Here is a 26,840-nt window from a genome sequence, read left to right as displayed (position 1 = left end):
TGCCTGATAGTTGAACACTTCCATAAAATTCTTGAAGCAGCTGTGTCGATACTTTGCAATTAAAGTTTGTACAGTGAGTTTTAGTTCTCATGTGTGTTTTCAGTCTTCATTGAAGTACCATGGTAATAAACGCAAAGGATTCTGAGTTGGTCATAGAAATAAGGAAATAGATAGAGCTGGACATAATGCTGTCAGACAGAGCTTGTGTTCACAGTGGTGACACTGGTTGCAATTCAGTATGGGCCATGTGTATGCATACAGTCAGTGCAGCATTGGGAAGGGCTCTGCTCTGCCAGATCCTTGGTTATGGAGCACTCAGCCTCCTCTAGTGCAGGGTCAGAGGAAAAGCTTGTCAGAATGCTGAATTATAGAGAGCCAAAACAGCTGAGGCCATGACTTGGAAAAGGATTTTCTTTTCTGAGGGGCAAGTGGCCTGTTTCAGCAGAGCATGGCTGAAACATCGATCTCTTAGTGATGGCTCTTACACTTGCTGTGACTTGTACAGCAGTCTTTTGGTAATCAAGGGAAACCTAATTGTGTCCTCAGTGGAAGCAATGCAAAGTGTGTTAACTGACTGGCTGCTTGAATCTAGACCATGTGAAACTTGTTAAGCTCTGTAGTGTTCACTCCTTTTATCATAACATTGTAAATGTTCGTGTCTGGCAAGGGCAGAGCTGTGGGAAACCTTATGTCAGCACCTTAAGTCAGTGCTACTGCATATCTAAAACTCCTGACTTTGAAAATGATCTCAGTTGAACCTGGGCTGCCAGTTTCTTTCAAGTATTTTGTCACTGTTGCTCTGAGCAGTCTTAGTTTTCTCTCCAGCTCTAAATATTTCACTTCTCTTAATGGAAGTCTAATTTTAGGGCATCTAAACTAACCTTACAGGAAGATGGGGAAAAAAATGTGATTGTGCTTTAATCTGAGGCTCTGAATTTGAGGCTTACTACTGCCTTGAAGATAAGGTAGGAAGCAAAGTAGGTGGGTTCTGCCTACAAAGTAGGTGGTTTTCTATGTCCCTGAGGAAGCAGGAAGATATGGTGTGGCATATCTGTGGAAAGGCTTAGTGTTCAAAGTTACTTTATTTACAGTGTAGAAAGTTTTAAGCATTCCCATGGCAAAAAAAAAAAAAAAAAAAAAAACAAACCAAAAAAACCAAAACTGAGCCTGGTAGGGCAATGAGTAGCTGGAATTTCAGGTACTTGCTCATATAGTATGAATGCCTGAGACAGAGAGGACCACATGAATGATGAGAGCACAACAATGTCATCATGTTTCAAGAGAGGCTTGCTGTCTTTGTTAAACTCCTCAGGTCTTTTTCCTTGTTAGCTTTTACTCCCAGTGTGTTTGGTGTTTGCAGTCCTATATCACTCTAATGCATCCGATGGTTTTGTGCACTTGGCTGAAGAGTAGAGTAATTTGGCAGCTAAACTAGTTGAAGCTGCCTGCTCTTTTGTGGTGTTCTGAGTCCGTGATATGCACGGGTGCTTGCTAGCTGCTGCTGGGTGGTGTGCTGAGATGAGTGAGTTTCTGTCAGCCTGACAATTTCTGATTAAGGCAGGGTTGTGGACAAAAGGTGCTACCTGGAAAAACTGCATCTTGCCAGTAGAATGTGTTGTGCAAAACTTGCCTAAAATGTGAAATTAAGAATAGAAGCCAAATGGGATTGGAGGCAAATTTATATTAATTTATATGTATTTATCTGCCATGACCAAGTGCTCTCTGGAGCATCTTGCTCAAGACCTTGAAGCATAGATCTTCTGGGGCAAGGGAGGGTTGATTATAAAATCATCTTTTAAATTTTCAAGTTTATGTTTTGAGCTCTGCTGATGTTAAAATGAAATTTCTGATATGGCCTAACTCACTTGGTGAGTTACAGCACAAAGTTAATAAAATGATTTTGAACTTTGTGTGCTTGTTGGAGAAAAGTGCAGCAGCAGAGTATTGGCTTACTTAGCCAGCTTGGGTGCTTGAGGTACCATCCTGAACGGATAATCCTGGAAGAGTTAAGATTCAAACCAGCTTTATGTCTGGATCCAGAGCACAGCTAACATCTTAAATCTGCTGAGAGGATGTAATTGTATGGTCTTCAGGATTTCTTTCAACCCAGGTAATTCTGTGGTGTTTTATAATTCTGATGGCTATTTAATATTACTATAAAGTATTTAGCAGCATTTACTGTACCTTTCCATAGTAAACGGCATAATTGATTGCACTGAATGTGTCTCCTGGAAATGAGTCACATAAACAGGTGAGGATGAAGGAAATTGTTTCAGCTTGTTTTACTCAAGATAGCACTTAATGTTCTTCGTACTTTCATACAACTTTCACTGTTACACAGACACAGTACTGTTTTGACGTTTCAGAAGTTCACAGGCTTTGTTTTTACAAGTAAAAGAGGTAGAAAAGACCTGTTTGACTAAACCTACCAGGGGTTCACTCATAGCACCAACTTTGTGGAAACAAGCTGTTTTTAAAATGATTATTCATCATATATTAACTTGAATTAATGTGTTGATCTCAATATATAGCATAAGCAAGAACTTGATGTTTTAAAAATTTAATTCTTTTTATATGACTAAATAAAATTAGGGACCTTTCTGATCAGTAAGTCACTCTGTTTTTAGCAAACACTGAGCTTTTTGATGGAGATAATTGCAATGTACATTATCTTGCACTTTTCTGCAAACAGATTACCATTCACTTTCGTCAGTGGTTGCCATAATCTACAAGAAGCCTATGAAAGCACTGAGATATACAAACTGGCATTGGTCCTATAGTGATGTGGGCTATCTTGTGTGCTTTTAGCTAAGGTGGGGTTCTTTGCTTCCACCCTGGGAGTCCCAGGCTGCTGGTTTGATGTATCTTACACTATTTACTCTTTCGTACCTGTATGTAGGTATATGTTGCTGTTACATCTTAGTGATCCTGGGCCAGCTGTTTGAATAAATGTTTATTCTAGTGGGAGCTGGTGTGTGAGAGAGACCTCTCGTAACTTGAAGTTCTTACAGCGTAACTGCTTTTTAGGGTGACTGTGCTGTGAGATTAGAGTATTTATATTTATTTATGTGATTATAGAGATTAGAGATTAGAGTATTTATAATAATAAAGGTATTTGTTTCAGTGATGTCTGCCTCAGTTTGGGTAGTGATGTAAGTGGCCTGCACACCCTGAAGCTCTTTCACTCCAAGGATGTCATGTGGATTACAGGGACTTGGATATCCCTACAGAAAGTAGATACTTCCTCTCAGCCTCCACAAGCTGAGTGGCAAGTAATAAGACTTCAAGCTGCAAATGGTTCCAACAGGTTCATGGTTGGTCCATTATGTATTGAAGCAGATAGTATATTGTGTTACAGAAGCAAGACTTTAAAATTCATGCAAGAAAATTTGTAGCTGCTTGTGTTTATTTTATATAAAATATATGTATATCTGCATTTGATTTTCTTTTATCATGGTACTTCAACTGGCAGCTCTTGCTGTGAAAATTTGCCAGACTGCCATTGTGGTTTTCTGTGTACAACTGCAGAAGAGGGCTTATTATATTATTCTCTGTAGAATTTTTCTTCCTGCAGTATGTCATGTCAGAGTGGAAATAGAAAGCTGTAGAATGCCACAGAGGAAAACTATACAAGCCTGTGGTTTTAGTGACCTAATACTTTAATCCACAGTAAAGAGAAAATAACTGAGAGGACTGAGATATTGTATTTCATTTTAGGATTCCTTTAATTTTTTTTTGTAAATCTACTAATTCCCACAGTTATCAAGGACACAGCCATATTATCTTCAAAATTTCTGTGCTATTTGCCAGTTGCTGCAATTACTTTGTTTTTTACCTTTGCTTATTTCAAGCATTTAGCAGCATTTACTAAAATAGAAGGGGGTTTGTAATGTGAATTCTTTCCTGTCTTCTGAGTTTCTGGATCTGTTGTAGAGGAGTTTTTTTTCATAGTCTTTGTGGTAGCTTTGTGCATATTAAACCAAAGCCCTTTTGGAAATGCACTTGCAGCTGCACAATGGTTATGAAGTCTTGCATCTATAGTAAGATGCATTGATTATTTAGGCTCCCCTCTCTTCCCCCCCAGCTTCTAAACTAAAAAAGCCATGCTTACTTATGGAAGAAATTCTCTCTGTTCATGTAAGAATTAATTGCTGTGGAGACATAGTTCAGATTCAAATAACAAAAACTTCAGCTTTTCTCAGTGTATTTTTTTCCTATGTTCATTTAGCAACTGCCAGAAGAAATGGCTTTTTCCAACTACTTAGTATTGCAGATTAGCAGTTGTTCTTGTTTGTTAATTACAGCTGTTAAAATTGAAAAAAATATGCTCCCCTTGGACATACTTTCAAGCGTATATTTTTTGAGTTGACAGTTAAGACTTCCAGTAGGGAAAGAAATTATTTTGAGGACAAATTACCATTTTTCTACAGGTTTTCCTTCATCACTAAAAACCAGAAAAAATCCAAAACCCAAGCATGTGATTTAAAGTAACATCGGTAGTTAACCTAGGAAAAAGTTCCCTAGAGCGGGGAAATATTTTTCAAACTTAGGATCATGGCATATTTCAGGATGACTTTCAAAATTCTGAGATTAAGTAGTAGGTAAAAACCTGGACAAAAAACCAAAACAAAACAACCGTTCCAAGGTAGTATGTATTTTTGTGAAGTTTGGGAAAAGAATTCAAATTCAGGTGTGTCCTGATTTTGGCTGAGAGAGAGTTCCTTTATTCTCAGCAGTAGGTAGAGAGCTGTGCTTTGGAATCAGTATGAAAATAATGTTGATAACACACTGATGGTTTGGCTGTTGCTGAGCAGTGTTTACCCTGAATTAAAGACTGTTCACTGTTTTGTGCTCTGCCAGAGAGCAGGTGTGGGAGCATTGACATTTCAGGGACCTGAACTGGCCAACGATGTATATTCCACTCCATGGAACCTCCAAATGGAACCATGCCCAAATTATAAACTGGGGGAGTTACTTGAAATGGGTGCTCACAGTTCAGGGATAGGATTTAGTATAAATCAGTGGATGACGATGAGCAGTTTTTTTGTCTATCACTTGTTTTCCTCAGGGTTTCTCTCCTTTCTTATTTCCTTTTATTAGTGGTTATGATTAGTTATTTTGTTTAAATTACTAAACTGGTCTTCACTGGCGAGCTTTTTTTGAAATTCTTCTCCCCTTTTTGACCAGGATGTGAGGGGCAGTGTTGTTAGTTGTGGCTGTGTGTTCTTAGTTGCCAGCTGGGTTTAAACCACAACAAAGTGTCATGCCATATTTTTACTTGGGTGAGCACATTACCACAGGTTTTGAAACCCCAGGAGTAGAACAAAGTGCTTTACATCCACTTGTTTATTTACGGTGACTAGGTGGATACAGTAAGACAGAATATTTAGCACTGCTGGCTATGTTCCTGACAAGGAGTAAATTGACTGCAAAAGACAAAACTGAGTTGCCTGGAACATGTTAGTATTAATAGTGGTATAAATTAAAGGGTATAGCTAGCTTTCAGAAAAGTATTTGGTTTGGCAAATTCCATGGTATTCTTTTACCTTGGAGTGGTAAGGATCTTCTCCTTGTAATATGACAGGCTAGTTTGTAAGAAGGTCTGGGTGTCTTCAGTCTTCATTATTTGAAGTAGGTTTTGGCTGTCATATTTTTTGTTATATTTGAACCCAAGGCAATAATGGGCATGATTCTCAGTGTTCCTCCTTCTGTAGTGTCCATAAGGATTTCTTTTGCCTGTGCAACAGCATGCACCTTTCCATGCAGTTCCTGCTTTCAACCACACTTTCTGACATTGAGATTTTCTATTTGGACATGGTGGATCTCTGTTAATAACCTTCAGCTGATGTCTCTTCTGGCTTGCTGAACATCTTTCATTGGGTCATGTATTGCTTAGCATCCATGGTACCCGCCCAGCATGAACTTTCTCCTTGTGCTGCAGGGAAGAACCAGAGCTGCACCATCACTTTTGCATCCAGTAAAAACAGGCTTAAGTTGATGAAGTACCAGATGATGATGTTCCTCACATGTGAAGAACCATAAGCTATAATGCAGAAGGATGGCACCAAATTAATAAGGAGTTGAACTTGGCTGAGATTAGACACAATCTACTTATTGTGTGTCAAATATGTTGAGCAGTGTTTGATCCTTTTCATTCATTCTTCAACCATCATTATTCCAGATTTAGATCAATAGCTGAGAAATGGTTTGGGAGAAAGGCATTGAGGTATCAAATACTGAAATCTAGTAGTGATCATAGTTTACAGGTGTTTTCTTACAAGCTTCCCAGCCTCACCTGCTCAGTGATGTATGAGTAAATGTTTTCAGTAAATAGAATCCATCTGCTGGAACTATAAGCAAACTGAAATTAAATTAGGGATTGCTCAGCAATTTATGCAGGTTCCCTTATTTTGCCAAGCTGCTTTTAAAATTCAGTTCAAGCCTTAGTGCAAAGTAAAATATAGTTTGAAACTTGAACAGTAACTTACATTGAGTAAATAAAAAGGTTGATGGTATCCTCTGCTTAGGCATTTAGCCCTTCTTGTTAGACCACAGCCATGTAGGGAGTTTCAGATACAGTGCTGCACTTAATTGAGTTGTGTATTGTGAGTGTGTGCTCCTAGCCTTATTCAGTGTCAAGATAATACTGTGGTAGTCTCCGTGGCATTAATCACAGATGACAGTAGTGACTTAGGAAGATGAGGCAACTTTTTTGTTAAAGAGCTGGTACCAACTGAATGATGCCTTGTCTTGGCTCACAAGTCCTCTGTGGGGTTGTCACTCTGCAGGATCCCTCTGGCACATTGTAGAGCATTCTGATGTCTTAAACTGCAAACACAGACAAAAGGATTGAATGTTTTGTACTCTGTTTTTACTCTCTAAAACTCTGTTAAGCTTTTCATGCTTCTGAAGTTGGCTGGAGTGTAGTAGTATTATCTTTTCTATGGCCACACTTGCTTGCTTTCAGGACTACATAGCTGCTACTTGCAGCTTTTAGGTTGATCCATAAAGAAAATCCATAAATCTGTGGATTTTCTGTAGTGACACTTTTGTGTATTGGTCATGGAACATATCTTCACTCTGAAATTTTAGGAGACTTGCAAAAATTATCTGAGTCCGTGAGATGAATTCTAAGAACAGATTCATATATGGTCTTCATATGTTGTCAGAGATGTTTCTTTTAACAGCGTTCTTCCACCGGTGCATACAACCTTCGGAGTGATGAAAGGCAGAATAAAACCTAATGCCAAGTTTCTGTGAAGTTGACTCAGTCCTGATTACAAAAATATGAAGCTGGCTTTTTCTTGCACTGGTTTAGTGGATCTTTGCCAATTAATTTCATACATTGAGACAGAAGTTTGTGGCTTCAAATACAGTGTAGTTTATTGAAAGCACTGCTTGTTAAAGGACGACTTACAGGCTGGAAGCAGAAAATACACTACTGTTCATTAGAAAATGGACTATTCTCTTTCAGTCAAGGTCTGGATGACAGTTTTTGGAGGAGTTAAACACTGAAGGTGGTGTGTGTAGCTGAAGTTAAATTAAAAAAAGAAATAAGATCCTCACTCTTCTGGAGTTCCTATGAGTTCTGTTTCTGGAGAAATTCATTGTAGACAATGAATTTTAGTTCCTTTATTAACCTCAGTTTTGTTCTTCACTGTGATATTGATGCAAATAGTATGTCGCATTTGGGGTTTTTTTTCAAGACACATCTTTTTACCTGTGATTTCTTCTGTGATATTGAAGTTCTTACTGGTTATATTCCTATAACTTAGTCTTTTGCAATAAGATCTTTTTTGCAGAAGTTGAACTAGCCTTACATGTCTGAAATGGTGGTATGGTGACAATTGTAGAAAAATCCAATTTTTTTAATGTATGCTTATCAATAATTTCTGGTTGTCCTGTGGAAATGTATGAATGTGTTATTTGCTATTCAGACTTCTAATTTTCCAGAGTATGATTAGTCTGTGATTAATTTTGGTATTAGATCTTGAAATTTGTTTTATACCTTATAATGGTATAAAAGGTGTTGTTTATTAATTTTATAATGTATTATTAATGAGGTTATAAACATTTTGGGATTTTTTTGTTGTTTTTTTCTTTTTTGTTTGATATGCCTATTGGGATGGAATTCCAATAGGCATATCAATTAGTGAATTCAATTAGGGACTACTTTTCTTACATTACTTTTACCTGACAATGAGAGCTCTTCTTGCTCCATAAAATTAAACAGTACATTTCATAGAACTCATTTAGTCTTATTTGATCAGTACATTCTGAAGAGGTTTTGAGAGCTTGACTGATTGTAGAATTTGTCATGACTCTGGTTTTTGTGGAAAAAATTATTACCTGATACCGTTAATTATTTGTTTTGTTTGACCTTCAGACACTACAGGAACGTTTAAGAATTCCAGTTAAGATGCAGGATTATCTGGGTACTCTGGTAATGTAATCAACAATTGCTTCCAAAAGCTAGCTTGCTCAGCCCTTTCACTGGGCATTCCATAGCTCTGATGGGAAACAGCAGCCAAGGACTCCCTCATGTGGTGGGTGTCCCAGATTTTCAGAAGAATTGTGCTGCATTGTCAAAAGGCTGTTCTGGTTCATGTGAGTAGATAGTGTGTGTGGAAATGATGCAAATGGTTGACTGTGGGAAGAAATGCAGCAGTGGAAGCTCTTCTAGTGCTGAAATAGCTCCCCTTTCAGCACCTGCTAGTTATCTGGTAATGATACCATTGTATACTAGTAGAGCAGTGTTGGGGGAAAAAGGGTACCAGCTGCGTGCTCAGGCAAAGAAGTTCTACAGCACTGGCTCTAGATTCTGTCAGGGAAGACAAGCTTCTCAGATATGCATGCAGGAAAATGATCTTTCAGCAGCAGCTATTTAGAGAGGGAAGTTATGAGAACACAGGTCTAGTAGATAGCTAGACAGCAGGAAACATCAGAACCAGGCTTTATATAGTCCAGAAATGTCTAGGGTCAAACCTATTGAAATTTGTGCCCAAAAAAACTTCAGAGAAGACCTAGTAGAATACCAAGATGCTTTAATCAGTCAGGAAATAGAACTACTGTACTAATCAGCTGGTGTTAGGCAGAAAGCAATATCCATTCTTCTCGGGAGCTATAAAATGTTGCAGGACTACTGAAAAGGCAGTATTTAAGTTCACTGTGTATTTGTGAGGGACTCCACCTCTCTTGAAAGGGCTTATTTAACTACTTTTAGGTTAAAAGTTGTATTCATCAACCTTTCAAGTCTTTTAATGTATATCATATAGTTATTGAACACTTTCATGCAAAATTAACAATTGAGATAACTGAACTCTTAGAAACATAAAATAGTTTGTTTTTGAAGAGAACATGAAAGATCATCAAACAGGGATGATCTTAGACATGGACACTTTCCCGTAGAATAAGTTATTCAAAGCCCCATCCAGACTGTTCTTGCACTTCTCTCAGGATGGGGCATCACAGTTTTTCTGGGCAACCTGTTCCAGTGTCTCACTGTACTCAGAGTAAAGCATTTCTTTCTGACACCTGATCTAAATCTTCACTCTTCCAGTTTAAAGTCATTCCCCCTTGTCCTATCACTACATGCCCTTGCAAAATGTTACTTTCCAGCTCTCTTTTAGGCTCCTTTTAGGTACTGGAAGGTGCTGTAAGATCTCTCCAGAATCTTCTCTTCTCGAGGGAGAGCAAACCCTGTTTTTTTAGATCTTCCTCACAGGAGAGGTTCTGCAGAATCCTCTCCCTGCCCTGCTGACCACACTGCTTTAGATACAGCCCAGGACATGTGTGCCTTTCTGGGCTGTGAGTGCTCATGGCTGAGTCATGTCCAGCCTCTCATCCTCCAGAGCCCCCATGTCCTCTTCAGCAGGCCTGTACCTACTCCATTCTCTGCATACCCTGTGTTTGTCCTTAGGATTTCCCCAAACCCAGGTTCAGGACCTTGCACTTGGCCTTGTTGAGCTTCATGAGATCATCACAGATGCACGCACCTTTCAAGCTGTCCAGATCCCTCTGGATGGCATCCCTTCCCTCGGGTGTATCAACGGTGCCATGCAGCTCAGTGTTGTCAGCAAACTTGCTGAGGGCGCCCTTGATCTCATTGTCCATATTGGTGACAGAGTGAAACAGAGACAGTCCCAGCAGTGGCCCCATAGAATATTACCTGCTGCTTGTCCTTGGTGTCCACTTGGGCATTGAGACATTGACTGCAGCTCTTTGTCTGTGAATATTCAGCCAGTTCCTCAGCCACCATGGAGTCCTTGTTTCTCCAGCTTACAGACAAGAATGTTGTGTGGGACAGTATCAAGTGCTTTGAGTAACTTTGGGTAGATGACATCAGTAACTCTTCCCTCACCCACCAACACTTCAGCCCTATTGTAGGAGGTCACCAAGTTTGTCTGGCAGTTTGCCCTTAGTGAAACCATGCTGGCTGTTGTCACCTCTCTGTTTTCCTTGTGTCTTACTATAGTAAGGCGGATATATTGGCGGATCTGCTTCATGATTTCATGCCCAGAGATGAGACTGACAAGCTTGTAGTTCCCTGTATTTATTTCCCTTTTTGAAAATGGAGGTTATGTTTCCACTTTTCCAGTTAGGGGGAACTTCATCAGACTGACGCAGCTTCTTAAATATGATGGATAATGGTTTAGCTATTTCCTTTGCCGGTTCCCTTAGGAAACCCATGGATGTATCTGACCAGGTCTTACAGACTTGTGCACCTTCAGGTTCCTTAGATGGTTTTGAGCCTGATGCATTTGTATATTAGGTGATTCTTCATTGTCCCAGTCCCTTCTTTGCTTCTACAACTTAGGCAATGTGGCTGGAGCACTCGGTGGTGAAGACTGAGGAAAGAAAAGTTGTTCAGTATCCCTCAGACTTTTTTATATCCCTGATAACCAGGTCATCTTCCTGTTCTAGAGAGGACCCACATTTTTCCTAATGTTTTCTTTCACCAACTTTCTGTGTAGATGCTTTTCTTGTTTGCTTTGACATCCCTGGCCAGATTTAATTCTTTAGCTTTCAGAGAGGGTCCTATCCCGCTTTAAGGAATGTTGCTGCTACCTTTAAATGCAAAACATTAAAAATGGATAAATGTCACCCCTATCCACATCTACTTTACATGACCTCTTTTCTCTCTGGATAGCATCTATTTGTTTTGAAGCAGAGGATTTTCTTTGGGCTTTTACAGCTGCGTGCATTATTTAGAGTTTATAGGAAATATTTATGAAACAATTTGGGTAAGATACAACTAGTTCATTTGTGTTTCTTCTCTGATAAGTATTGTGAATTAGCCTGTGTATTTTTGAAGCTAAAAAAGTCATCTTTCAAAGCACAATAGTAAATGCAGGAGCACTGTGACCATAGCTATGATTTCCTATTTAGTTATTTCAATTTGAAACTTTTTTGGTCTTTTGGTGATAGGTGCTTGTGAAGTCTGTCTGCTTTCCTTTCCTAAATACTGAATTAGTATGTTCATTACTTGTTTTTTAATGGGGATAATTACTTCATTTATGCTTTTCTGATGTACACTTGAATGTCCAATCAGTCTCTTGAGTAGTCTGATTAGACTGATTAGAATTAAATTGTTTGAAGTAACTTTTTGCCCTTCCCCTCTCAAAATCCATTCCATCTATTGCCTATGGTGCCGAAAAGCAACTTGGCATTATCTAATTAATTACTGTTTAATTTGCGCCATCACATATGTTGATCAAGTTGTATTTATGAAGCTCAAAAACATGCAATAAAAATTGAACAGTTTCTCCTATTAAACTGAATAGCATAGTGCTTTCTGCACTTTTTCTTGTAGGCCACAAAGACTGAACATTTGTCAATCACTAATGGATATAGTATATCTAGGTTCAAAGAAATGCCGAACTGAAAATTTTTTTGCCACTTGTGCTTGAATTTGACTTTGTTATAAGTGTCTGCTACATAAAAGATAAAATGTTAGTAATAATTGTGAGCCTCTAATGTGAACTTTCAAATCATAGCTTTTATTCTAACTTTGCTATCTTACAGGCTTGTGAGATGCACTATTTCTACTATGTGGCTTTTGATTTTTCAGATTTTTTTTGAAGGAAATTCAAGTCAGACTGCTTTTCCCCAATTATTTCCTCATTCCTTTCAGAACATTTAATCATTTTTACTTTTCCTAACCAGGTGACTTTTACCAGTCATTTCACTAGCTGTTGGGTTTTTTCTGCACCATGTTGTCCAATATTCTTGGTGTCAAAAGCATAAAATCTAGCAGGAAGTTTACAGAAACCTCTTTAAGCAGGTTTGTGAAGTAGCCACACCGACTATCCAGGAGATTAAGGTCAACTGATAGTTAAATAAGAAACTCTTTGCACTCCTTTATTTAGGATAATCTAAATTTAATAATACTTGTAGATCTGAGTTATGAGATAAAGAACAAATGACACAGGTAGTCTCTTGTCTGTTCAGGCTGAGTAGGCCTTAATTTCAAAGATCCTCAAAAAGTAAAACTGGTTATTCAAAATAGCTAAACACATAGTATCAGACAGAGCACCAGGACAGCTGACTTAGAGAGGTGTTAGAGTTTTTTCAAACAGCATCATGAATCACAAATTGGAAACACAAAGCCAAGGCAGGAGCCTAGTGGAGCTGACCCTGTCTTAGGAGGAGACTAGCAGCTTTTTGATACACATTCAAATCTGGGGATTGTTTAACTTATGGATAGCTATAGATTTGCCTTCTTTGTTCTGTCACCTTTTTACAGACTCAGACACATAATCTTTTTTTAAGCAAATGTGTGTTCTGCAGGACATTGCTGTCTTGGCAAATGGAGTTTGGTGTGGAAGAAGTACAGATGGAAGAGTCCAGTTTTGTCATTGTTCAGTCCTTATCTTCAGGCGATACAACTGGTTATAACATTCATTAAATACTGAAGTTCCTCTAAAACATCCTAAGTGGTGGCTGATTTGGTTTAAATCTAGCCTCTCCTCATTTTATCTTGAAAGCAAATGTTTGGACATTGAGGAATGAGGAAAAAAACGCACAGAAGAAGAATTGGTTTGAGTTACCCTGGCCAGTTCCATATAATATTATTTGAGTAAAATTTGTGCATGGTGGATGTGGTGATCTCTCTAGATGAAATCCACAATAAGATGAGACTTCTCTTTAGTAGTTGCAACCATAGTGGTACTTGAATAAGCTTGGACTGAAGTTCTTATCACTTAGAAATGCAGTTCTTCCTTGTAACCCACTTTGTATTTTCCCACCACCTGTCAGACATAGCTGGGAATGAGATATCCGATGGGGTGTTTGGAATAGCTGCTTCTGCTGCATTTTATTAATGCTTGTCTGAATTTTCTGGAACTCAGCCATCTGTCTGTGAACTGACAAACCACTTAACAAGAGGTTAATATAAGCAGGAAGATGTAAATGTGGTTTCTCAAACACTGATTCCAGAAATCAGGTTTTATTTACAATTATTTGCATTTCTTGTTCAAAGTCAGCATTTATCTTTCTTATGTGCTGTTGAAGATGGTGGTTTTTGGCTCTCAATTATTGTTAATGTCTAATTAAACCACTAATCTTCAGGCAAAATTTTAATGTTTAAGTTTTGCATTTTCTTAACCTTTCTAAATAAATGAGGATTTTAGAGAACACTTTTGAATTTTAGGTGATAACCTGTGTGAAACAAAACTGAAGTAAATAGAATCCCATTTACAGATTCACTGAGGGTGAAAAGAACTTCTGGAGATAATCTAGTCATTTCCTGTTTCTCAAGCAGATTTTCCTTCAGCAAGTTGCTCAGGTCCATGTCCATGTAGGCTCTTGAATATCTCCAGGAATGGAGACTTACAGCCCCTCAGGTTGTCTGTTTCAGTGTTCTACCACTCTCACGGTGAAAGCTTTTCTTTAATTGTAAAATCATAGAATAAAACTCCATAAAATATTTCAGACTTGTTCTGAATAAATTACTGTGGTTTTGGTGCACTTTCCAAGGTTAGTGTCCTAGTATTTATCGAGTCCAACTAATAGAGTGTCTCCAAAAGAATGGTAATGAATTGAATCCTTTGTAACAGCTGGGTAAGCTCTTTGTCTGTACCAGTTTGGGTGTTTTTTATATGAAAAGCAGAACACATCAGCAGAGAGGGATAGGAGAAATAATTTTTCCCATCTTTTTCTGTTAGATCTGGAATTGTTGTATTGGGAACATCCTGTATGAAATACCTTTCTTTCACTTTGACACTTTAACATCTTTTAAGGTTGTCATTTAAGAGGGCTCCTCAGGAGATTAATAACAAATTAATAACAAATTACCTGAAATCAGCATTTCTGTATTAGTAGATAACACATCACATAAAATGAATGTACAAAAAGAAAGATTCCTCTTTTTCGGAGATGCTGTTGGGAAGAGTTTCTGCAGACAGTGCCGACACAGTGGGAGTGATGGAGGTGACAGGTACAGAAATTGCTCTACTGTAATCAAACTAATGAGTAAAAAGGCTTCGAGAATTAGAAATGTAGCAGTATCTAGGCAGAGCTGTAAATGAATGGAGAAATGCTTTTGGGTGTTTCCATATGGTTTGTTACAGAAACATGACAAACTGCTGAGGCTAAAGGCATGAAGATCATGGAGTCTAACCTCCTGCTCAGAGCAGGGTTCTCTAGAGCAGGTGCTCAGTCTTCTGTCTTGTTGGGGTTTGGATTCTCTGTTAATGTGTGTATTAACCTGTTCACAGATCCCTCTAGACAATTAGCTTGCCTGAGGTGCTTTGAGGAGGAGATACGAGAGAATGCAAGTAGCTTTAGGGAGTAAGGTGGTGGTGTCCTCTGACCTTTGGTGCCATGGTAGGCATAATAGGTGCAAAATTGTAAATGCCAGTGATGGCATTACTAACTAATGACTAGTTAGTAAACGCACTTATGGTATTTAATTAAATGCAAAATTTCCTGCTGCTTTTTTGCATTTCATACTTTTAAATGCATACTGTATAGATACCATACAAGAATTTGATAAAGCATGAATTCCATTATATCTTTTTTGGACAATGAATGAATATGACATTTGTACTTTATGTAACGTTTTGTACCCAAGCTAATCATTCTAACTAGCATTTTGTGGATTTGATATGTTGGATGCTCCCTATGACTTGTTGACAATTTATTTTATCTTGTTTTGGTGTCTTAAACCCAAAAATCTCAAACCAACAAACAAAACCACCTCAGAGTATGGGAGTGTTTCTGGGAAGATTTATGCTAATAAAGGATAGTATTCTTGCTAAGTATATCTTTTCATTATGTTAAAATTTTCCACCTATTTGCATTCTTATGCACTGAAATTACTTCTAAAGTAGGATGCTAGTTATGGATAGTGTACTGTAGGTTTTGAAGTTGTCAAAAGAGGACTACTGCTAAAGTCAAGTGTTTAGTAAGTGCTTAGGCAAAAGTAATGATTAGAAAAGGGGCTGTTGTTTAGAGATAAGAACTAATGAAAAATGCTTTATGTCCATCTGTCATCTGAATTTCCAGTACTAGAAAACCCTGAAAATAATACTGCACCTTTAGCTGATATTTAGTTCTTGATCAGATACTTGTACCTTTTGTTTTGAATGTTGGAACAAAATGAGCCTTTAAACTCCTTGTTACTGAAAGGCTCTATGTAGTATATGAGTAACATCTGTAAATTTTTTTGGCTTCTTATTTGGCTCAAATTCTGACATTGAGTGACTTTCAAATGTACTTCATTTTCAAGCAGTAGTCCAGAATTTTGCCACTATACTTCTGTTCAATAAAAAGGTTTAAGAGTAAGTAGTGGATTCCTGATGTCACTTTAAACTTGATGCTTCTGCACATCCTCTAGTGTCAAACAGATCATAATACACTTCTGAACCTACTCTTAGTAGGTTCAGTAGGCAGTTTTTAAGTTTTTAAGTTTTTAAGTCTTGCATTAAACTTGAATGTAGTAATTTCTATGTTGATCACAACAACAGAGGTAGGTACTTGAAATCTACCAGTGTTAGTGGAAAAATTAGATGTTATGATCCTTTGGAGTGGGAGGTGTTCTTAAATATAAGCAATATTTGCTCAGTGTGTGTCGGTAGGTTATAAGTAATTAGCTATTCATTTTGTGGCACTGCAGTACTAATGATGTAAAACACTTTTATGTTTTTAATCAGGACAGAGCTTGGGTTATGGTTTTGTGAACTACGTTGACCCCAAGGATGCCGAAAAAGCTATCAATACCCTAAATGGATTGAGACTACAAACTAAGACTATAAAGGTATGTAGGGTTAAAATAATTTAAAGGCACTGAACTGTTTTGACTTCCTGATTTGTTTTACAGGTGTAACAAGCATTCAGCCAATGTCAGTAGAGTAAACTAGGATTTCATGTAGTAAATGGTTCTTTGTAGTGTTTATATTTAGAGTTAGATTAGGTATAGAAAGTATAGAAAATTACATTTTCCTAACCACCTTAACACTTTATATGTACAGTTGAATTGCTTTAACTGAGGAATTGTTATATACCTTAGCTGAAGAAATGCAATATTGCATGTTGCTTGAATACTGTCTGCTTCCTCATTTTCTGAAAGATAGTGTAACGTCCTTAATAATACTTCAAGTTTTATGGTGCTACTTTTTCCTTTTACAAATCCTTAGAGTGAAATGCTGAAATAACTGTTGGTTATCTATGAATTACTCTTATTTCTAGGTCTCTGGTCTTTACATCTCTAATGTTTGGTATTCCAAATTCTTTTTCTGTTATGTTACAACTCCTCACACACTTGTTTACTAAATTCAGTTTCTCAAATTTTTAGAAACAAATCTTGATAGTTACTTTTCTCATCTCCTTTTTTAATCCAGTAACAAAAGACTGGGGATACTCATTTAAGCAATTGAGCTCCGAAATTCTGAGAGAGTAGATTAAATAAAATTGTCAGGAAATGCAGACTTTTGAACATGTTTCACAGGTGTTGGTGCCTGAAGGCAGTGTATGTTCCAACTAGCTCATTCTTCCTCATTAAACAGCAGGGTTTGCTAGCTGATCACTTGGATAGTGGCTCCCTTCTAACTAGAAGCATGTTTGAGACCTGAAATAAAGTTCCCCTCCAAAAACATTTGTGCTTAAAAAGCAGTGCAGAGCACTGAAAGACAGTTGAAACAAAAATAAAATACCAGTATTGGCAAAAGTGTCTTATCTGTTGTGTATTCATAAGATTTAATAAAGTGGATTATACTATTTGAAACTTAAATATTTTGTAAAAAATAGGGGCTCATGGCACACAAGTACAGTGGATGAAAGATGTGGAAAGATGCTTATCTTCTAAAAGCTCCCTATGTGTTTCTGGCAGATGTCTTGTCCTCAGTCCTCTCTCATTTTCTATTTTAGGGGAAACTTGAGCAAATTAATTTTGTGCTCCAGGACTTTGGAAGCTTTCTTTTGTGCAGTCATGAGAAAGGGAATCTGTGTTCCAGTAGTATTGGTTGGTGTGTAATGCCTTGGATTGGGCCAACATTACTTTTATGTCCAGGATGGTTCTGGACATGGAAGTTCTGTTGACTATGTAGGCAAAAAAAAAGGAGGTGGTTAGAGGAGATCAAGCCAGGTCTCCCAAATCAAAGTGTTCCCTTCAGGGAAGTTGTGGTCACTTACTTCATGCTGGCCATATTTGAATTTTTAATCCACCTTCACCTTGCTAAGTGATTAATTTAATTATTTTCACATTAAAAAAAAAAGGTGAAAATGGAGTAAACAGATATGAGGGATGACAGTGATGCTTTTTATTTCCTGCTTTCCCAGGACCAAAAAGTGGAATTGTAGGTTAGATACCAGACAAAGACCTTCTCAATGACACTAAACTCAGGTGTTTGTACGTTAGATATCTTTAGCTAAAGCAGAGCTGAAACTCTGGAGTTGTCATAAGCCAAAATGATAGCCTCTTTGCTAAAATAAAGAAAATCTCTGTCTAATTAGAGAGAAGTATCTTTAAATGCTGATTGTTAATGCTTCAAGTAAATTCTGGCTCTAGTTACCAGTCCGGTCTGTTGAACTTCAGCAGCACCTTTCAGTGTTAGTGGGCATGATTTGAGTGCAAAAACTGCTTTACTGTCTTCTCCTTTATTTACTCCTCTTCCTTCTTGGACATGGGGTTTTAGGCCAAGTTTTTTGTGATAGATTTTCCAAGATCACCGAATCATAGGATGTTAAGGGGTTGGAATGGACCTTAAAGATCATCTAGTCACAACCTCACTGCATTTATCTGTGAAGCAATAAAAGTGCCCAGCCTACTTGAGGCTTTTTGTAGCTCCTCAGATCGGCCAGGTAGCAATGGTGATCCAAGGTCAAATTGAGGTCCAAGGTATTTTCTGCCTCTGGAGGGAGCGTCTTGGCTGAAGGAAGTCTCTTATGAGGTCTCAATCAAAGGGCCTTTGCAGAGGTTACTTCCTTTTTATAGACCACAGTGTTCCTATTTGTCCAGAGTTGGTAAGCCAATGACAAAAAAAAAAACAAACAAAAAAACCCCTCCCCCAAAAAAAACACCAAACCAAGCAAAAACAAAACCCCAGCCTGTTTGATAAACTCAGAATCTAACCCATAACTTTCAGCTTCAAAAAATGTAACTGAGATGTTTTTGTATACCTTCATATGAAAAATTATTGAATAGGAGTTCTAGTGTATATTTAGGTTTCAAAAGAAAAAAATTAGGGGTTTGTGCTCTCAGTGCATTTTTGGGACTTCTGCAGGAATGCTTAGTACTTTACTAGATTGATAGTTCAAGTTTGTTCCCCATTAGTATATAAAACTGGAAGCAACTTTGCTGGTTCAGTCACAGTGTGATGTATCCTCCCATTGTGACTGAACTCAGTGTAATCCTACTCAGAGGAAACTGACTGTCCTGACCCTGATGTGTGATGCTCTGGATTGGGGTTGTGCCAGATACCTCTGATCCACAGCTTCTATACTAGCCTGCATGTCATTGAATATATTTTTTCTCATCCCTAAGGGCATGCCACTTAGTGTTTTCTTGAAATAAAATACATTGAAAAATGTGGATTTGCAAAATGCTGGATTATGGGTTGGGTTTTTTAATATTGATAGCAACACAAAATCCTATTACCTCTTCCCCTTTTTAAAAGAAGATCCTGTGGAATGCTTCATGGAATACTTTACTGAATTTTTTGCAAAATATCTCAAGCAATTTTCAGGTGTATATCTCCAAAGCAAGGATGAGCAGTGTTAGTTAGTCTTATCTAACCTGGTGGCTGTTGTATTGCTTTCTGATTTAACTGATTATTAAGGGTTGGTGTATAGTCTGCTGGTGAATTCACTTAGGGTGTGTTAGATATGTGAACCCTATTCAGCTGGATGGTATGCATCTATTATTATACAGTGCCCTTTACTGCATAATTTATGGTTTATTTGCACTGTAAACAGGCTTATGTGTACTGCACATAGCCTGTGAAGTTTGGGCTTCACTAAGTTATGCAACTTCAGTGTGCAAACAATCTCATCTTATAAAAGGTAAAATATTTTCTATGGCTTCTGTTTTGGAAGATGATGCTGCTTGCAAGTTTATAAGAGACAGTAAAAACATGGACTTTTTATGCCTGGAGTGATGTTCTTCTTACCTGCTTGCTTGTCCATGACTTCTTTTCATTTAGGTTGTTCTGGAAAGATCAGTTCTTCCCAAATGTGGAAAACTCAGAGAAACAAACTGGTTATGAGAGTCGCTGATTTACATGTAGGGTTAAGAAAATTGAGTGCATGTTCTTTGTTCTTGGCCTTTGCTTGGGAGAGGAGAAGTGCTCCATTGCTTCCCCTTCCCTCTGTTAGGGGTTTTTTTATGAGAAAACTCCTGAAAAGAAAAAAGATCCAAGTAAATTTATTGTGAGATTATCTGAACAGAATTATCTTTCAATGTGAAGTAAAAGAGTTATACATTAACAAGAGAGTGTTTTAAGATTCACTGTCTAAAAAGGAGTGAGAAAACAAATGGCCTCTCTGGACTGGCTGAGAGACATGCAGGGTGGTGAGTAGGAGGCAGCTTTTTATGTAGACAAGAAGACACAGGACAGTATTTTTGACTTTTCTTCATGGATGTTAGGCTGCCTTAATGATGGACACAGTCCTTTGTGGATTGTAGCTGCCAAGGGGACACTGAAGATGACAGTAATGCTATGCTCGTTCCTCCCTTTGGAGTGCTTGAAGTAGCAGAACCACTGCATGCAGGACCTGACATTTCTCTTAATAGAGAATGCTGATGAGACATGTGTAAACATGTATGCAAGTATGTGTTAGAAAGGGGGGAAAAATAGTTTGTCCAGGCTAGAGGCCTTAGAGTTGTCTTTTTCTATAAGATAGCATTTATAAGATGGATGTATTCTACTTAGCGTAAAGCTGCTTAAAAGTAAAATTTAATAAGGTTTTCCTTCTCTGAAGTTGTTGGGATTATTGAGATGTTTACATGGGTAATTATTACCTTTCAGGGGAATATGAATTTAAGGAATATTTTATCTAAAGATTTAAATCTGTAGGTTTTCTTCCCACTCCTTTATAACTTTGCATGTAATAAAAATAAAAACAGGCTTAATGTGTGACATTCTTCCAGCTTCCTATTCCAATGAATTTGACAAATTCTTTGGCTATAAGCACAAGATGTCCTATTTTGCCATCATCACCCAGTTGACTGCCCTACTGTAGAAAGTTGTGTAATGAGAAGAGCTACTTAAAACTTCAGTAGAAGAGTGAATACTAAGCGTTCAGCTTTACAAATACTCAAAAAAGTGCTGTATATAGCAAGGAAGGACTTGAAGTGAGGGCTGTGATGCAAGTTCATTGGTGTTCTTTGAGTCATTGCCATTAAAACTTGGCATTATGCAATGTGGTTTCACTTGGTGTCTTGAACTACTACTTAGATTTACAAGAAGATTAATTGTAAAGGAATTATCGTCTAATTTAACTGTTCAGTAGCTGCACACTTAAGAAATTTTACCAAGAATAGTACTCTTGAAAACACTTCAAACACTTAATGGAAAATAGCAAAATATTGAAAAAAAGAGAGATGCTGGTTTGATTTCTGAGTTCAGTGCGACAAATAAAAGCTATTGAGATGTCTTCACCACCAGTACATGTGCATAAAAATTTTTGTAGTGTCCCTTTTTTGTAGTAATTCTTTGATTAACTAATATCCTTGGGTAGCAATGAAGTATGCACGAGTTGTGTAAAATCTCTACTAAAATACCAGAGGTGAGTGAGCTGTGAAGGTGAGAGAATTAAAATCCACTAGTATTAAAGAACATTGATCTAACATTCTAAGGATTCGATCTAAGGAGCAAAAGGAAATCCTGTGTGGAAGTTTAAACCTAGTGAGTTTCACTGATGTTTTCAGTCAGCAAAGGCTGAGAGAGGCTCTGATGCCAGAACATTTAGCAGTCTTGAGTAATTTAAATACCTCAGGACTGTATTCTTAAGGTCAAATTGCACTGTGCTGGCAGACCTGAAACTGAACAATTTATCTTGGAAGAAATCTAAAGGTGGGGTTCTTCTCCCTTAAATTTCTGCAAGAGTTACATAAATCATAATTATGCAATCTTTTAGCTATGTTAAAAGTTAAAGTTTTGACAGCATTTTGATTTTAATACTATACACACACACATCTTTTCATTCCCAGGTAAAATTTGTTCTTCACTGAAATTCAAATCTCCTCAGATTTTGAGTGTTACCCACCTTAAGCTGGCTGCTTGTTCTTCACATAGCTGAATAATATTGAGAGGACGATTCAGTTCTTAGTGCACGTTACTGTCACTTGCTGTACACCACATTATAGGCAGGTGGTTGGTTGTCTGTTCACTCAGAGCACCAGGCCAGACCATAAGATGTGCTGTCCTCATGTTTAGCAATCACAGTTTGTTTTCTGTTTGAGCCCCAAGTTCCATGTTGCTGCTGATTAGTGTCTTGTAAGAGTCCATCCCTGTTTCTCTGAGGGAGAGAATCCTTGGACCAGTGCAGCTCACCCTAAGGCTGCTGCACAGCTCTGCAGCCAGAACACTTCAGCAGCTCAGTAAGGTCCTTCCTGAGTTGCATAGGCAATTCCTGACACAGAAATGGAGATGTTAGAAGGGGCAAACAGTACTGTGTAAAGTTGATGGACGTCTGCAAGCATTGCTCAAAAGCCAAGTCTTATGCAAGTAAAAACAAGCAAAAAAAACCCAACAAAAACTAAAAAACCAACAAAAACCTGCTTGTTACTACTAAGATTGATGCTGCATCTTTGTGCCCTACCCCCTCCCCATGCTATGCAAAGTTCTCTAAGAAGGTTGTGGCTTTCTGCATGGATTCAAAATGCTGTAAATGCCAGGCATGGAGATCTGTTACAGTCTATTGTTTTGAGGGGTTTTTTTCCTTTCTTTGGTTGGGGTTTTTTAATTATTGTTAATTTATTTTGTTTTAAATCCAGTATCTGTCTTATTTGTAAGAGGGTTTATTAATGTAAAACATGGTTATGCTTACTTTTGAAATTATGGTAGTCTTGAGACAAACAGACCTCTGTTAATCTAGCAAGCTTTCAAGCTTTTTTGTCATATTAAATGTTGACTCTCTTGTCTTTCATTCAGGCAGTAATAGTTTTTCCAGAAGGGTTGTAAGATATTCCAGTGAACTTTAAGTTGAATGGATGTGTTTTGTGCATCTCTAGATGTGTCTGTGGAATAGTGCGAGAGATGCCCAAGTGTTGTGTTTGTCAGAGTCTCTGTCAGTAGTGGAAGCTTCTTAAGTATAACCTGAGGTTTACTCATTTCCTTCAGGAGAATAATTGAGGTCTTGTGTTTAAGATTCTATTTCTGTTTATATTATTCATGTGGAGGGCTTAATATTATACTCTGTACTCCTGTCCTCCTTGAAAGGTAACTGCTTTTTTTTATTCCTAGTCCATCTGAAATCCCTGTGCTCTCATTGTTTGGGCACGAGTCGGGATCAGAATTATAAATGTGAAGTACAGGAAACATCTTTTGAGACTCTTAAGAATATGAAAAGTAGGAAATGTTTGGAGACTTGATCTCCTTTCAGTTTATATACTTTATTTGTACTTAAATTCTAAGTTGAGTATTTCCTATATTTAGCAAGATAGTGATAGTTGCAGACTGCAAGTTTTAAAGTGTTCTTCTGTACTAGTCCCTCTAAGGGCAAAACAGAATCGCTATTCTGTGAATGTAGTGCATAATTCCCATATCATGTTTTATGGCAGTGAACTTGATAATTGTTTTTCTTTTGTCAGACACTTATGACTCTGATTTAAAACTGCTACAGTATCTTGAGACTTCTGGGAAAACCTCTGCTTCTGTTTCCATCACTGGCAGGATTTTCAGCTGGTTTCTGTTCTTAGCACATACATACATTTGCTTCCATTCACCAAGTGGACTTTTGGGAGTCAGTCACTTCAGACCAAATCTTCTGAAAGCCTGTTTTCTGGTCTTCCTCTGTGCTACATACAGCAGCATTTTATGAGGTCTTCCTTTTGAGCAGTGTCCTGTCCTTAATTGGTTATATATCCTGAGGAAGACTTCTCATCCTAGTCCCCTCAAATATAAAAAAGACTGGTCTTAAGTCTAAATTTGTCAGGTTGGTCCATTCATGCCCTCAGCTGAGTGGCAACAGATGTGGATCCCATGACCCACCTCAGGCCTGTGACTCTGGCTGTAGCTGTTAGATCTGGAACACTTTGAGGGGTGAACAAAAACAGGGAAACTCTTCTGATGATAATGCTGAAAGACTGTTGCTTCAGGTGTCTGTTTTTTCAAGGCATTCCTTATTGTACAACAGGCTGTAAAATCAGGACCTTTGAGATATGGTTGTGTTTATCAGCTTAATCTAAACTTGTAGGTGAGCTGTGTTGAGGTCTTTTAGTTCCGCAGAGGTGGATGTAAGTTGCCTTTACAAAGGGCAGTCTGGATTTCCAGTTTGCACTGTCCACAGAAGTGTGCTACTGCAGGCTTCCACCATGAACTCAGCATGTACATGTTCAGTAAGGTAGTCTTGTGTATTGGGAAAAATGGCCTTGAAGTTTCGTTTGGAGTGGAACAATCCTTATTTGAGGGGAGACAGGAGGCGGACTTGATGAATATACAGCAATGTACTCTCCTGTTTCAGGCAACAACCTGTCACTGGCTGGTGACAGCTGAGACCTCATCTTTGCGATATGCTGCAACATCTTCTTACTAGAAATCAAATTAAGAAGAGTTCTTGAATTGTGGTATCGCATACAAATTTAAGTGCAAATTGAGAACACTTGCCTGGCACAATGGCCTCTGAAAACATTGCTGTAAGAAAAAGCAGTATGTCCTTGTTTTTACTGTGCTTGCTGAGGAGGCATACCTGTTCCTAATGTACTCCTTTTCTCAATATAAATCTGTCTGCTTTGGAGGTAGGTTTTTAACCCATTTTCATCTGGACTTACTGGGTGGTAGTTTTTTGTTGGAGTTTTCTTTCGCCCACAGAAACATGTATTCTAAAAGAACTGGACACTACTCTTAAGGACAAGTTGTGTTTTAAGCAGAAAGATTACACTTGAGCTAGCGAATGTGAATATTTACTGAAATACTGATTTTAGCACTTAGAGATTTAAGATTTAAAGACTTGGAATACTACATTAAATAGAGGTGTTTAGGAAGAAATTATATTAAATTCTCAAGTTTTTGAGAGAATACAAATAGTTTGTATTTGTACTAATAATACTACTACTCTACTAATAAGATAAAAGAGCTTGAAGCATGGTAGTGAGGTGTCTATAGGTAGTAGCAGATAATAAGAAACTGAAGCATTCACTTGTAGGGGCTATACCTCTATATAATTTTTGATAACTTCTTTGTTTAACCTGCGTTCACAGTTTTCACTTGAAAATTGTGACTCAGTTCATCCTGTTGTTAGGAAATTAAGTTTTAAAGCAGTGAAAAGACTTAGATTTAATGGTGTAATATTTGCACTTCTAGAAACAAGTCTTTCCTATTAACTGCAGTGGAAGATTTCAGTAAAACTACTTTTAAATTGGTATCTCCAGAGTAATGCTGTTCAATATTGTAAAGTGTGTGTCATCATTCAATATTTAAAACTGCAGGCTTTCAGGCTGTTTCTTGACTTGCCTTGTGTTCAGTGGTTTTGACATCATGTAACTGAAATGTTCACCTATTGCATTAGATGTGGAATGAAAATCTTGGCACAGTTGTTAATTCAGTCCATATAAAAGTTGTTTAAAGAGACTAAATATAGAGCTATCAGCAATTACTGAATGAGCAAACTGACAGGATATAGGTGAGGAGAGACAGTGTACAGATATTGGTGGTGAACCACAGATTTTGGTTTAATATGTGTTATTACTGTGACTAATGTGCCCAAATTCAGTGTATTTGAGTAGTCACTTGAAGGTAGTAACAGTGAAACTGGATATGTAAGAGCAGGGTGTACTGGTTAGAGTATTGCTTCCATTTACCTGCACTCAGTGTAGGCCTTGACTGCTGTGTTAAACAATTTGAACTGTTTTAACCAGAGAGGGCATGGGTAATACTGGACCAGCTGTCATAATGGAAGAGCTCATACTCTCTTACCAGAGGAAAATGAAAGAGTTTTGCAAAAGCTGCTTTGTATCTTGACAGGTACCAGTTCTGTAGCATAAGATAAACTTGCAGTAAATTAGCAAATATTTTGTTCAGGTTTCTTCTCTTCTGATAGACTCTCTGCGAATTTATATTTTTATATGTGGCAGCATGTGTCCAGCAGTGTGAACTCCCCCTTGAAAGACAGTGTCTGCGTGGCTTTGGTCATTCAAGATATTACTAGGACTAGTCCTGTTGCCCAGGCAGTCTGTCTCCATTCCTTGGCCTTGAGTCTCCTTAAAATCCTGCCAACTGAGGCATGGAAGTTTATTTCTTAAAGAAGCTCAGGGCTAAATGGGCAAGTAGAACAAGTTTGTTCATTCCAAAAGGGTAACTGTCACTGTCTTTGTGCTTCATTGGCTGAATGCTGGCACACTTTACTCTGTTTTCCTGTAGCTTTGATCATAGGCCTTTAGCTTTTGTGTGGCTCTCAAGTGGGAAGAACAAGGCAGTGTGACTTACAAGGTTCCATGCTGGATAGCTGCAAGTTTTTGAGGTCAGTCCTCCTCAACTAGCACAAAGGTACCTTGCACAAAGCCTCTGGGTGGAACTTGAAGGATCACAGCAGTGTTCAGGGTACTGCTTATTTCATCTCCGGCATGTTGTCTTCTGTTTTGCTTCCATAGCAGTCTTAAGAGTCTGCTGGTCTGTGCAGAAATGAGACAGGAAGGATTTGAAAATAAATATCAAAGAATTAGGCAAAAAGAATGACAGAATCAAGTTCCAGTTGCCCAGTATTGGCTAATAGTATATGAAGGGGGAGGAAAGGAAAGGAGATAAATCTGACTACTTCTTGAGGATCATTTTTACTTTTGTTTTACATAGGTGAAAAGCCTAGATGAAGTATTTTGTCGTGTTGGAGGAGCACAGATGTTCTGTCCTAATCATTCTTGTAGTAACACCACTTGTACAAACTTCAGTAGGAAGTAGTGAAAGTGCTGTTTTGTAGCATGTGTCTGAAGGTCAAAGAATCTACTTAATCACCTCAAAAAATTTTGACTGACATGTCAAGGCAGCAGGTAAAAAACTTCTGTCCAAAAGGATCCAAGAATTTCCTATAAATGGCATTTGTTTTTAAGGCCTCTGTTGCAGAAATTGAGAAGCTGCTGAGCAGGCAAAATACAGGTTGGAGTCCTACTTCTGCCATTCATTCTCAGGCCTGTGAAAGTGATCTAGCAGAGTTTATCTTGATCTCATAAATGATTGTCATTATGAGTC

General features: G+C 37.9%; 1 protein-coding gene across 15 annotated transcripts in view; it reads left to right on the top strand.

Annotated features, from left to right (window-relative positions):
* The window catches only part of ELAVL2 (ELAV like RNA binding protein 2), a 108,080-nt gene that overhangs the window by 71,860 nt on the left and 9,380 nt on the right, over positions 1-26,840 (top strand). For all 15 annotated transcript variants that reach the window (XM_066568641.1, XM_066568643.1, XM_066568633.1 and 12 more), the window contains one exon: positions 16,155-16,258. In XM_066568641.1, coding sequence (XP_066424738.1) covers positions 16,155-16,258 — 104 coding nt within the window. The remainder of the gene's footprint in view (positions 1-16,154; positions 16,259-26,840) is intronic.

The sequence above is a fragment of the Molothrus aeneus genome, chromosome Z (assembly GCF_037042795.1).
Source record: "Molothrus aeneus isolate 106 chromosome Z, BPBGC_Maene_1.0, whole genome shotgun sequence".
Lineage (NCBI taxonomy): Eukaryota > Metazoa > Chordata > Aves > Passeriformes > Icteridae > Molothrus > Molothrus aeneus.
The sequence above is the reverse complement of the archived record's forward strand: the minus strand, read 5'-3'. Positions and strand labels throughout refer to the sequence as shown.